The 13,814-nt window shown below is 37.8% G+C and overlaps 1 protein-coding gene across 1 annotated transcript in view; it reads left to right on the top strand.

The window, feature by feature from the left end:
• Positions 1 to 13,814, top strand: part of LOC107670760 (kinesin-like protein KIF18A) — a 31,423-nt gene that overhangs the window by 9,902 nt on the left and 7,707 nt on the right. The window contains exons 7-13 of the mRNA XM_016463512.1: positions 3,141 to 3,317; positions 3,447 to 3,521; positions 3,685 to 3,782; positions 5,815 to 5,977; positions 6,606 to 6,770; positions 9,698 to 9,819; positions 12,003 to 12,241. Of these exons, the coding sequence (XP_016318998.1) occupies positions 3,141 to 3,317; positions 3,447 to 3,521; positions 3,685 to 3,782; positions 5,815 to 5,977; positions 6,606 to 6,770; positions 9,698 to 9,819; positions 12,003 to 12,241 (1,039 nt within the window). The remainder of the gene's footprint in view (positions 1 to 3,140; positions 3,318 to 3,446; positions 3,522 to 3,684; positions 3,783 to 5,814; positions 5,978 to 6,605; positions 6,771 to 9,697; positions 9,820 to 12,002; positions 12,242 to 13,814) is intronic.

The following is a 13,814-nucleotide window of genomic DNA, read 5'->3' on the forward strand; positions in this document are numbered from 1 at the left end:
ATAGCCTATGTCTTTCATCTTATTTAAATGATACCGTAACTGTCGTGTTGTCGTGTCTTGCTCACTTTCCCGCGTACAAGCGCGCATAAATAAGTGTGACTAATGAAATTCAATAAAAATGGCGGAGCCTCAACGTTGGATTTGCAACGATGCGCATTCTAGCCATTCGTGCTGCAGCTGAAGTGAATGACAGCTTGGGAGCACTCGTTGCATTAAATTGGTGCTGGCTGCTGTCAGATAACGGGACGGGTGTTCTGTTGTGTACTGCGGATGCAGGTTTACCTAACAGGACCCGTGCAGGACTCTGCTTTAAACTGCTTTGCGTCTCTCCATCAGATAACCTCACGTGCATGATGCGCCATTTACGGGTATTTCCCGGTATTTCCCTAAACTGACACACATCAATTTATTTTGATTTTTTTTTTTTTTTTTTACGAAAATGTTTTTCGAAATATCGGAAATGTGTTTAAAAATCATATCACCGTTATTGAAAAAAATTATATCGCGGTACATATTGATATTGAATTATTGTCCAGCCCTAATAGAAAGAGTCTTAAAAAAGGTATTAAAAGGTATTCAATTTAACTCCATGATTCCTGTATATACCCTGTAGTAGTTGATGATGGAAAATGAAAAAGAAAGACATTTATTTGAAATAGAAAGATAGTATCACTTTTGATCAATTTAATGCATCCTTGCTGAGTAAAAGTGTTCATTTTTTACCGACCCCAAACTTTTGAATACATTCGAATAGCTTTATTCTGGGTGATGATAAAGGTTTGACTGCTCCCACAAACATGTGCGTGCGTAACTATTGTAATAGTTGTTGTTGTTGTTTTTTTTTTTCAAACATTTGTTTTCAGTGATGAAGTACTGTAGATGAGTTTACTTGTTCTAGCACATGTCCAAGAATCTCAATTGCAGGCTTTGTTTGTGTTTATTTTACTGAAGAGCAAAATAGAGAGTGGCAGTTGAGACTAAACGTTGAGACAGTTCTGTGTTTTTCCTCGTTTGCTTTGGCTGGAGTTTTTCAGCATGAGTACTACATCTTTGTTTTGTCCTGTAGTACAGCTAAATCTTAACAAGCTGGTGACCCATAAATATGGGACTGGTCAAAAACCTTAAGTTCACTTGAGTTATTTTGGTGCTAGATAAGTGCAGGCCCTCTTTTATTGTCTGTCAAAGCCGGATGCATGTTCTTTTCATTTTTCTTGTAAATTGATTGATTGATTGTATTTGTAGTTATGATCTCATTCATTGTTGTTCTGGCTCTGTTTTAGGGGTTCTTTGATTTGTTTATGTGCTTTCGTGTTTGTGTTGTGTCTTCTGTGGTTTTTGTATTTGCCGTTTGATGCCGAATTGTTTCTGCTGGTGTGTGTGTGTGTGTAAGGTGAGGAGGTTTGTCCCTGTCTCTGGGCCCCTCCGCAGGCAGCTTCATAGGTATTGTTTTCATGCCATCCGCATAAATTAACCTGTCACGCAGATGGCTCTCCTTACCCATGTTCTCCTGGGAGGGCCTGAAACAGGCCACTCGCACTCTCACACAAACTGCTAACACAATCGTGCCAACAGAGAGAACATGCTGCCTTCAGAAATGTGAATTTTCACAGACTAGCTATCGTGATGGTGCTGCTTGTATGTTTTTTAGGTTACATAAGCTGGTGTTGTATCACTGAAAATGATTTTTAGTGCAGTAGTTCCTAACAGAGAACAAGAAAACGACTGGAACGTGGGCCACGGTTTATTTCACCCTTTTGCAAAGGAGTTTGTGAAGTTCCCAGCCAGGCCACCACTTGATTCAAAGCTATAATGAAAACATGAACCCATACACAGTCAAGATGTAGGCTGTAGTTTGAGACATCAGCTGGACGAGATCAGATATACAACATTTCCACATTTCCCTCCCCTGACTGCTGTGTTTTCCCCTAAGTTTGTGTTGGCAAATTGTGCATGTCATTCTCCATGTATGTTAACTGTTCCACATCAGCTAAGTGGAAACTTGGCTTTGATGTTTTTTTTTTTTGTGGATGCTGAGTTATGGACTGTGTATCAGTCACTAGATCCTGAGATTGATTAATTAGACCGTCAGTTTGTGAATGCTTTCTTTTGTGGGTCAGACAGGCCAGCGAGATGAAAGCCAACTAGCTGTTTGAGCATGTTTAACAGCATGAAGCTGTTGAGAATGAGATTAGACAAATCTGATATTATTGTTAGGATGTGCTAGAAGGTCAGTCTGTATCATTGTTATTTGCTGTCTTATTCTGTTACGAAAAAAATAAATTGACTGAAAAGTGAGAATGTAGTGGTTTGCTTGCAAAATTGGCTTGTCTCGCAAGTTTTGAAATGTAAAATGTCTGAATTACTCCATAATCGTACTATGAAATTGCTTGGCTTGCTGTTAATTTAAGTTAAGCTTAAAATCTTATTTGCTGTTTTCTTTAAAGAAATTGCTAAATTATTCAGTAATGAGTAGTATAAGATCACAGAAATGTTTCATGTCCTATGAACAATTTCAGTATGTAAGTGAAATTACGTTTGTGACATTAACATTATGAGCAAATGTAGGTGTTCTTACTAATGCCATACAATGTTAATTAACAGGTAAATAAAAAAGAAAAAAATGTAGGCCATTGACATTGCAGTCAATTGTAAGAAGGGGCGGTGTTTAGACAAATTAAATGACTGGAGAAATTCAGCATAATGTAACCCGAGAGAAGTCTTGATTAGTTTAAGAAGTTTGATTAAAAATTACAAGATTTATTTGTCTCGCTTGTATCTTCTCCAGTATCCTCTCCTTAAGTTTAAGTGGCCTTGTAATAAAGTTTAGCATATTTTAGGAAAATTTCCATTTAAAATGCTTTTAAAATTATCAAAACGCAAACATTCTCCATAGACTTACATAAAAAAAGCTTGTCTTGGATTGGTGAAGCTTAGTGGCGGATCCATTGTAAATTAAATGTAAACTCATGTCAGAAACGGTCTTAAATGAAATTTAGGCCTAATCATGTAATCTCTGCCGAGTTTTAGAAGGCCGTATCAGTTTTATTTTTCAGTCAATGTTTCTTGTGTGTTGTTGATGTTCTTTTGTGATATTCTTGAATTTGATTTTTCTTTGCTTTGGTTTGTTTTTTTATTCTCAGTGTAAGAAGACACATATTCCTTACAGAGATAGCAAGCTGACACGGCTCCTCAAAGACTCTCTCGGTGGAAACTGCCGAACTGTGATGATCGCGAACGTCAGCCCGTCCTCGCTCTCCTATGAAGATACGCACAACACTCTCAAATATGCCAACCGCGCTAAGGAGATCAAATCCACTGTAAGTCCTACACATACAAGCGTAGCTTCAGCAGTCCCCCGACCAACGACATGCCTCAAATCACCACGTACAAAGATCGTATCATTATAATATAGATCATATTTCTGATTCTCTCTCCCTGTATTTCAGCTGAGGAGTAACGTGATGAGCTTGGACAGTCACATTGGCCAGTATGCTGTCATCTGTGAAAGGCAGAAAGCTGAGGTAAAAATTAATCTCATCCTTAATTACATCTTAATGTGGAACTATTTACTTTGTAAATCTGGTTTGCTTCTCCTGTTAGGTGAGATGGGTTTAATCCACATGAGACTAGCTTGCCTAATGAGTGTGTGTGTGTGTGTGTGTGTGTGTGTGTGTGTGCTTGCAGATTGTCATGCTGAAACAGAAACTCAAAGAGTATGAAGAGCGGAAGGTGGAGGTTCCTGCCCTTAATCCAATCCCCATCCAGAAGAGAGAATTTGAGAAGTAAGCAGCACGTGTGTCTATGTTCAGTCCAAAAGTGTGCACTCATGCGACACCGCAAACTCTATTTGCAGGCACCAGCATGCGTCTTGAGACCTGTGTTTTTGTTTGTTTAGATGTTGTTTATTTTATGCCATGTGTGATGAGCACCTCTTTAACGCTGTCCTTTGAAACTTTGAATACGCCTCAATTATTCATGAGTAAGAGTACACAGGACAAAGCCAGACACCATCGCAGGTGGAGGTCTCCTTACCTCTGCATTTTTCATCAGGCCCAGTGGAGAGTGGAGACTTGTGCTTTGTGTTTTCCTCTGTTTCTTTTTTTCACATTTGTTTTTTTACCCCTTTTCCTTTTTTTGGTTTATTGCTTGTTTTGGACAGGAAATGTATCACAGTTTTGCAACACGTCCCACCGCCCTACCCCTCAGCCTCTAGTTTCAGTCATTCCATTTTTCTGTGTGTGTGTGTGTGGTTCTCGTCAGCAAAAACCGCCGCAGCATCCGTAGATGGGAGGGAGAAAATTAAGGACAGGCGGAGGGAGGAGAGAAAGAGGGAAAATAGCGAGGGGCGGAGAGGGGAAGGAGGAGGGAAAAAAGCTGAATGAGTCTCACTCCTACGTGTTTCATTCACCGGCATCAGAATTCACAACTTGCCAAGCGAGTGAGAGAGGGGGAGAGGTGCTTAGCGGCGTGCTCCTGCCCGCATTAATAATGCAGGAGTCTGGCAGTGTCGGCACTGCACCAACATTATGGCCACAAATACAGCCACTGCACTCTCTCTCAATGGACTTTTTTTTTTTTTTTTTTTTTTTTTTTTAATCAAAACTAATACCGCCCACACACAGTTCAGGTGATATCTCAAAGCATTCATTGAGGAGCCGTATGCAGTGTTTCAGTATTGAAGGCTCTCAGTGGAGAATATGTGATTGAATGAGAGCATAATGGCCTTTAGCACTTACCTATAATAAACCGAAGAGAAAAGGGTGCAGTAAGGTGAAATATATTCTCAGTTATTATAGGATGCATTCATAGCCAACTGTCGGGTATGCTTCATATTTTTCTCAGTGTGACTTAAACTACCATTCAAAAGTTTGAGGTTGGTAAGATTTTTATGTGTGTTCAGTTCACCAAGGCTGTATTTATTTATTGATTATAAACAAAGTATTGCTAGAATATTTTGTTTTCTATTTTAATATATTTTAAAATGTAATTTATACCTGTAATGGCAAAGCTGAATTTTCAGTCCTTAAGTGTCGTGTGATACTTCAGAAACCATTATAATATGCTGATTTGGTGCTCAAGAATCATTGCTTATTATCAGTGTTAGAAACAATTGAGCTTTGATTTTTAATTTAATTAATTCATTTATAATTTAATTTTAATGAAACCTTGCTGAATAAAAGTAATTATTAAAAAATGTATCATCTTGCTAACCCCAGACTTTTAAACAATACTGTACATGTGAACTAAACCAGATAATTAAGACTGGCATCTGATTTCATTTTTGGCTTGCTAATTTTTTCTAGACATCCATTGTAATTGTATTACTATGCACATTCATCTTTATTAACTGATTTTGAGTCAACATTATTTTTATATTATTATTTTTTTCTTCCTCTGGCTCTGGGGGCTGTTTTGAACAATTTTATTTAAACCATGATATTCCATTAATTCTATTGCACTTTTTTCTTTTCTTTTAGTTTGTTTATTGTTTTTTTTTGTGTGTTTATCAGATAGTATAATGAGGAAATTGACAGTAAGGTGCAGGGAGAGAGGACCCAGGCTGCACTCGAACCCGGGTCCCTATGACCTCTTATAGGTCAGGAGCAGTGCAATGCTCTCTGTGCCACAGTTCGGAAACCTTTTTTTAATTTTATAATTTCTACAGATAATATAAAGAGGACAGGAAAGGAAGTTGTGTTCTGGAGCGTATACATTAACTACTATTCAACTTCTGTAACGCAGAACTTGAGAGGAAAAGTGAGAGTGGCATCCATTGAATGGAGACAATAACTCAATGTCTTTTGTGTTTTGCAGGATGTCTGAGTCCCTGCGCAGCGTGTTTGCGGCACGTCTGCAGGTCCGTAAAGAGCATCTGGACATCGAGAAACAGCTGAATGAAAGCAGGCTGACTATGAGACACAGGGAGCTGTGGCATCAGCAGAGTCTGATCTTCTTCCCTGACAGCAGGGCCGAAAGGGTAACAACACTGATTCACACACACACAAGGTTGTTTTAAACTCAGTGATTACAATTATTTATTTTATTGGTTTTGGTAAGAAATTAATTATTTTATTCAGCTAATAGTATTAAGTTGATGGCGTTTATAATGTTAGAACACACAAAAAAAAAAGCTAAAATTATTATTTAAAAAAAAAAGAAAAAGCTTTGGAGCTTCTTGAGCTGCACCTAATAAGCATATTAGAATGATTTCTGAAGCATCATGTGACACTAAAGACTGGAATAATGGCTTCTGAAAATTCAGCAGTGCCACCACTGGAAGAAATTACAATTTAAGATATATTACATTCAAAAAAACATGTTTTAAACTGTAATAATTTAGTTATTTTCTTGATACTATTTTGATCAAATAAATGCAACCTTGGTAAGCATAAGAGACTTTTTTCAAAAGCATTAAAAAAAATCTTACCAACACCAGACTTTTGATATTGTGTTTGGTATTGTAAATTATAAAAATGTCCTCTATCCATGCTCATTTTTTTTCCCGCTAGAAATGGTTGTCTATAAATGATGAATGACTGGAAAAGTTACTGAAATTCATTGTTCAGTTTGTGTGTGAACCCTGATTTAGTCATGGTTTGTTTTAGGCCACCTGTAAGTATGAGCGTAAACTGGCCTCCCTGAAGTATCATCAGGAGCACTTGCAAAAACGCTTGATGGAGAGTGAAAAGCGCTTCCAGGAGAACGAGGGATGGCTCCACCGAATCGAAAACGAGATGAAGCTGCTTGGACACGAAGGACATTCTCCAGAGGTCAGGGCTGGGTCACTTTTACTTCAGATTAGGGCTGCATGGGCAGTATACTTGTGTATACACATACATGGTCAACCAGTAAAGCTTATGCTATACTCAAATCAAAAAACTATTGCACACACTGCAAAATGCATCACAGTGTAAGGGGCCATTCACCTAGAATGCGTTTTTGCATTTAAAAATGTGAAAAGCAAACTGTTGGAATAGAAAAAAAGAGCAAGGTCTAGAGACTTGATTTTAAAAAACATTTTGAATACTTTATGAAGTACTTTGTTCATTTGAAACTGCTTTTGCACTGATGGCCAGATTTATCATTCATCTGTTTTGAATAATCTTACCTTCAGGGTCATCTCCAATTAAAAAAAAAATAACTCAATCAAATAAGATAAAAGGCACTTTTTAACATTTAAGAAATCACTAGACTCTTGGAAAATAGGCAGTACTTCATGTTTATGTAATATATAAACCATTGTGAGTTTGAGCAAAAATAGAATGTATTGTATATCGTGATATAAGAATTTGTCATACCACCTACCCCTGTTTTTTTTTCCTTCAGCTTATCGTGATATTTCTTTATTTGAGGGCTCATTTCAGTCCCGGAGTGGACAGCCTTGGCCTGTTATCCTTTTCGAAATGCCATTATTGAATGTTTTCATGTTTTCTACCCGAGCATTGAAGCTCTAGGGTACCAGTCTGCAGTGCTGTGATGTCTGAGGCAGACATGATCCTCAGAGGCTCTGAATAGCAGAGCTCTTCTTGAGCTCATCAGACAGCCAAATACACTTAAAGAGGGCTAGTGTTATCTTTTGGAAGAACTGGCATAAATTGCAACTCTGTATCTTCCTGATTGTACCTGAGCCTTTATGTTAATTTGGCAGTGACATTTTTATGAAGCAATTGACATATTTTGCAGCCATGTATGCTGTTAATCAGTCTGCATGTAGGAGTCGAGCATTCATCAACCGACTATAAAAACATGCAAAAATCACCATTTGTCAGTGGTTTTTGTAGACAAGCTGAAAATGTTGTGTACTCTTTGCTTTTGCCCTTATTTGTGGCCCTTTGATAGACACTGTGACCATTTTTGTGTAGCTCCTCTCCATTTCCCCACTGGAGGATGTCTTAATAAAAGAAAAATCAATGCTTTTCCTTCATCACTCCCTACAGCTGCTTACCTAAATCCACACCTCTTTTCTCGCGCTTTTTTTGCTCTCCTGTTTTTTTTTTTTCTTTCTTTTCCTGGAAGTAGAACGGAGTAGTGACGCACCCGCCCATCAAATGTTCTGTGCTGTGCTGTTTTGTGTTTTCTTGCGTCAGAGGGGGTCGAAGACTCCTCAGAAGGTGCATTTTCAGTGAGACAGAAAGAAAACAAGGAGCTAGACTAAAAACAACATCTAAGCCGTTTCATCATTTTTGTAGTGTCTTGCCTATGTTGCCTTTCTCATTATAGCGCATAGATGAGACGGTTTAATCTCGTCGTTCTCTTCTTCACCCAGAAAGCCATGACATTCTCATTCCTGAGCTTAATATTCTATTTAAAATTTGCCATCTAATAGATGGAAGACTGTCCCTGCCTGTGAACTGATTTATGCTATATGCATAATTTGTGTTCACTATGTAAAATTAATTGTCAGTATTGTTGATTTTAATGCATGATTTTTGGCTATTTCTGAGTTGATCTTTTTTCTTTCATTACTTGTCTTTAGAGAGCATAAGTATCTCTGATTTAAACTTCAGTAGCAAAATTAGATTTGATTTGTTTTTTTTTTGTTTTTTTTTTTTCAAATAAGTTTAAATTATTTAAATGAATTCATAGCTGTTTTAAAGATTTGTTGGCATCATCACTCAAAAATCTACATTTTTCATTTATAAGAATTATGCAAGTTAATTGCAAATCAATATTTGCTTAGAACAGCCCCCAAATTAATATTTCAAATATGTTAGTTTTACAAAAGCATTAAATAGAGTAATCTTTTTTCCATATCATAGAACATAAGCCTGTTACTTTTCCTTTTTAAAAAATTGCATAAATGAACACATTCATTTTAGAGACCTAATTAAAATGCTTTAGTAAACATATTCAGCTAAATATTGCTATTTATTGTAATTTCGTTGCTATTTATTACATTTATTGCTGAATATATTGCTGTTATTTTGGTGCATATAAATAAAAATGATCTAATATCATTCTTGTTTATATTAAAGGGTTAGTTCACCCAAAAATGAAAATTAGCCCATGTTTTACTCACCCTCAAAGCATCCTAGGTGTATATGACTTTCTTCTTTCAGACGAATCCAATCAGAGTTATTAAAAATTATCCTGGCTCTTCAAGCGTTAGAATGGGAGTCGGCGGGTGTTTTTATTCAACAGTCCAAAAGTAGTCAAATAAAGCACACGCATCCATACACATCATCCGTGCGCAACGCATACGTCCTAAGTCATCCGCCCGGAACGGCTTGCACATATGACAGTCAGCGGAAGTGAGAGAAAAATGTTTATAACCTTTTAAATATGGATATTTTTCTTACAAAAACGCATGGATTCGCTACAGGAGACCTTTATTCACCCCCTGGAGCCGTGTGAGGCACTTTTTATTACGGATGTGCGCGCTTTATTTGATTTCTTTTGGACTGTTGAACAAAAACACCCACCTACCCCATTCTAAAGCTGGGAAGAGCAAGGATAATTGGATTAGTCTGAAAGTCATATACACCTAGGACAATTTGAGGGGGAGTAAAACATGGGCTAATTTTCATTTTTGGGTGAGCTAACCCTTTAACTAGATTGCATTTTCATCTCGACTGTTTGTTCTATTGAAAGCATAATGTTGATGTGCTTAGCAATAGCATTAATATCAAGGCGATGTGGATGGAGCTACTGGTTGCTGCAATTATTGTTGCATTTTTCTTTGTGTTTCTGCATACAGGAGCTGAAAAGGGAACTGCAGTGCCATCAGCTGCAGCTGCAGATCACTGACCTACAGCAACACATCAAGCACATGAGCCACCTCATCAGTGTTCAAGACCAGGAAAGCACTCACACACACAAGTATGAGTCAACACTCGTAGAGGTTTTGCACCAGGTTTCATAATTTTGAGCTTAGTCACCCAGAGCCTATGTGTTTGTGGGAAACCATGCATTCTTTTATATGTTCTGCATGGTTCTTTGTAGAAAGTTATTTGTGTTATTCAGATTACAGGGTTTCCGCGGGGTCTTAAAAAGTCTTAAATTTAGTTGTATCAAATTTAAGGCCTTAAAAAGTCTTAAATTGCACAAGAAAGTCTTAATTATGATTTCAAGAGGTCTTAAATTTGGGGACGGTAAGACCAGAATTGCGATATGCTGAATGTGACGATTAAACTTCAAAAGGCTATGATTTCGTAAGCGTTGCACGTTCAAAGTCCGGTGCTGCGCTGCTTTGTGTTCTGCCGTTACCGGGGAAACAGTTATAGGTCTGCCAAAAGCGTCACCTGCTGGCAGAGAATGAATGTGCATTTTCAATAAAACTGTTGTTTAGTTTAGATTTCAGACAAATGCAAAAATCGACCCATGTTTTACCCTGCAAACATGCAGAGCTTTAAATGTGAACTGGTAGATCGATAAGAAGACAATGCATTTTAAAAATCTAAACAGTATAGGGGTGTGCGATACGTATGGTTTGCGATAATATTTTAATTGTTTTAACGATGTGCGATTTGATATTATCGAGTATATCGTGAAAAGCAAACAAAACACACCCTATACATAATTTTATATAGTTAATATCACACGAAGAGTGACGTTTTTTTTCTCAAAGTCAGCATGATTACAAATGTGATATTTCTTTTATACAACAGTTCAATAAACAAGAAGTTAATATTAAGAGACTTACGTTTTAGACACCATATTAAACTGTTTTTGCTCTATTTTTCCAACAAAAATAATTCCAAACACAGCCACAGCGCTGTTTTGCGTCTCTGAGTAACAGTATGTGTTTCGTTCCTGAATGAATCAACCATTTAAATGATTCTGTTCAATTGCAATGAATCACTTACTAACAGTGACTTGCTGCCACCTACTGGCAGTTTTAATTTCACATTTAAAGGCCGGGACACACCAACGTCGGGCCAACGGCGAGCGACGGTTGGGCTAGTTTGTTTGGTGTGTTCCACTCGTCGGCTCACGTCGGCGGCAGTTTGCCCGATTCAACATGTTGCACGTGTTAGTTTGCCGTCGGCTGTAGTCTGTGCGGTGTGTTCCAGCGCAGCTTATTGGTCCGACGCTGCTGACGCGAGGCGACAACACCGTCGGCTTTTATCGCCGCTAGTTCTTTGAAGTCGGCTTGGTGTGTCCAGGCCTTAAGGTACCTTTTCGTTTTTTAAATAATTTCAAACATCAGTTTTCAATGTTTTATGTTTAAAATATCAAAACATTATTTATGCATTTGTAACTGCAGGTAAAAGTATTCCATGTCCCTCAGAGCTGCATTAAACAGTGTGTAAATACATCTAAATGCCACTTCTAATACAGCTAAAGATTTAAGATAAATTTTGTTGATACTGATTTCATTTGCTTGGTAACAGCCCAAATGCAAGAATTTGACTCAAAAGATGGTACATACTTTTAGAAAAAATGGCTTAAAGGTAAAAATGGCCATAAAACTTGTTGGAAATGATTAATTTCTATCACTGCTGTGTACTGACCACACAGAATATGAAGAATATCAAAAAATACAGGAGTCAGCTGTCCACGGCAGTCCTTAAGATATCAGCACAATAACACACTCAGCAAAATATCGTCTAATTATCGTTATCGATAAAATCCCAGAAAATTATATAGATATATTTTGTTAATATCGCCCACCCCTAATTTGTTATTTAATGATATAATAATTGTTTAAATTAATATAATAATACTTTTGACTCATCCATTTTCTTAAAAGTGGTTCAAAGGCTGAAATGTAAAGTTTATCATTTTACAAAACTTTTTGTTTTTGTGAAAACTTGTATCTGAACTGTAAATTATGCTTTTTACAGTAATTTTACAGTTTAATATGGCACTATAGACATTGCCCTACCTTGCTCATATGGTATTCATTTTATTTGTGGTCTTAAAAAAAGGTCTTAAAATGTCTTAAATTTAAGCTTTAAAAATCCTGCAGAAACCCTGAGATTAATTTGAAATTTGCAATGTAAATGCCTCCATCTGTATCATTCAACTATACCACACTTGCTCTCCACCTGTCCTGTCAGGTTGGTGAATGCCCTGCTGTCCACCTGCCGCCGACAGCACCTGGCGTTGAAGGCTGCAAGCATTGCCACAGATGACGCTGAGTGGGAGGAGCTGGAGCGGCTGGTGTATAGAGAGAGGGGTGTGGTCTGGGCAGACCAGGAGAAAGCAGAGGACAGGGATGATGGTGGCACAGGAAGCACTCATCTACAGCCCATCCTGTCTTTCTCTCACCTCGTTTCTCACCAGAGCACGCCATGCAGTGAGTGAAATCTTGATGAAACAGTCAAACTTTCAAATTAGAAATGTTCTTTCTGTAGCAAAACATCTCACATTTAATGCATAGTCTTTCTTGAAACTGGTACGCTGCTGATGCATAAGGCATTTCACCAAAACCTTATAGAGTTAGCTGACCCACAATGACTGACTACTACACTACCATTCAAAAGTTGGGTGTCAGTAAATTGTGTTTTTTTTTTAATACTTGTATTTAGCGAGGACACATTAAATTGAGACCCAAATCAGCATATTATAATTATTTCTGAAGGATCATGTGACACTGAAGACTTTAGTAATGCCTGCTGAAAATTCAGCTTTGCCTGGAATAAATTACATTTTAAAATATATGAAAATCGAAAATTTTCGACATTTTAATATTATGTTTTTACTGTATATGATTAGAACATTAAACAGGGCTTAAGGTTCTCCGGCGTGCAGCGTTTGGCTGCGGAAAAAAATAGTACTACATTTAAAAACAAAAAAAATCTTGTTGATTGACATCACTTTCGAGTCCACGAGTTCGCCTACCAATGGTATGAGGAGCACAGCTTTCACTCTCAACCAAACTAACATTACTAGCCAATCAGAATGTTTTGCTCTTATAAACACGAGACGTGCATAATAGTATCCAATTGCGGAGTAGCAGCCCTGATGAATGGAGAAGCGCGCCAAAAAGCTGCGAGGCGCAATGGTCAAAAATGTCCATCTAGCGCATATTTACATAGAATAACTAATTAAAAAGCAGCGGAGCTTCGTAAACAGCTCAGAGTAATCATGTCATCTCCATAAAACGATATGATTGCCAGAACAATTTTACCAGGATTTTTGAAAAGGTCCTGTTCACACATGATCTATTAATGGTAACTTACCGGTAATTTACCAGTACTGTATGTGTGAAGGGGGCTAAGCATATGCCGTGAATTTGAATTGCTTAACGTTCATCTGGAAAAACAGTGTGCATTATCTCACTAGATTTGTAAATCATTTATAAACCTTTGCCAACACAGGAGAATACATCAACCTATTTCTAAATATGCCATGTATTGTACATCACGATTTCAAAATAAAAGTTTCTGCATGTGGCCAAATATTAAAATTAAATGGATTTAAACATCGTTTAATCACGCTGTAAAGTGAAACGTCACCAGGCCGTTGGTGCCCTTTGCAGGTATTTGTTTTAATACATAGTGTACTTAAAGGCACAATATGTAATTTTCGCCGCTAGAGGGCGCATATTCAAAATAAACAAATAGACAAAGGCGTAGTTTGATGACGCCATGACTGAGTGTGGAATCATGGGAGTTGTCGTCTTCATCCCCACAGCCGATGCAATCCGACGGGACTCGGGCAGAAATCATGTTCATGGATGAGCTAATGATTTGTTAACGTAGTAGAATGAAGCAGGGTGAGGCTGAAAGCCTTCGAAGCGAAACGAGGCCGCTGAACGAGCGCGACACACGGCTTGAAAGCAGCGGAGCTTTAATTATGCCACAGTCGACTGCTTCCGCTCCTTCCGGTCGTGCGTATGTGGGGAAAAAAAGCAGCGCTGTTTTATC

Source organism: Sinocyclocheilus anshuiensis, unplaced genomic scaffold, assembly GCF_001515605.1.
Source record: "Sinocyclocheilus anshuiensis isolate Anshui unplaced genomic scaffold, SAMN03320099.WGS_v1.1 scaffold816, whole genome shotgun sequence".
Taxonomy (NCBI): Eukaryota; Metazoa; Chordata; class Actinopteri; order Cypriniformes; family Cyprinidae; genus Sinocyclocheilus; species Sinocyclocheilus anshuiensis.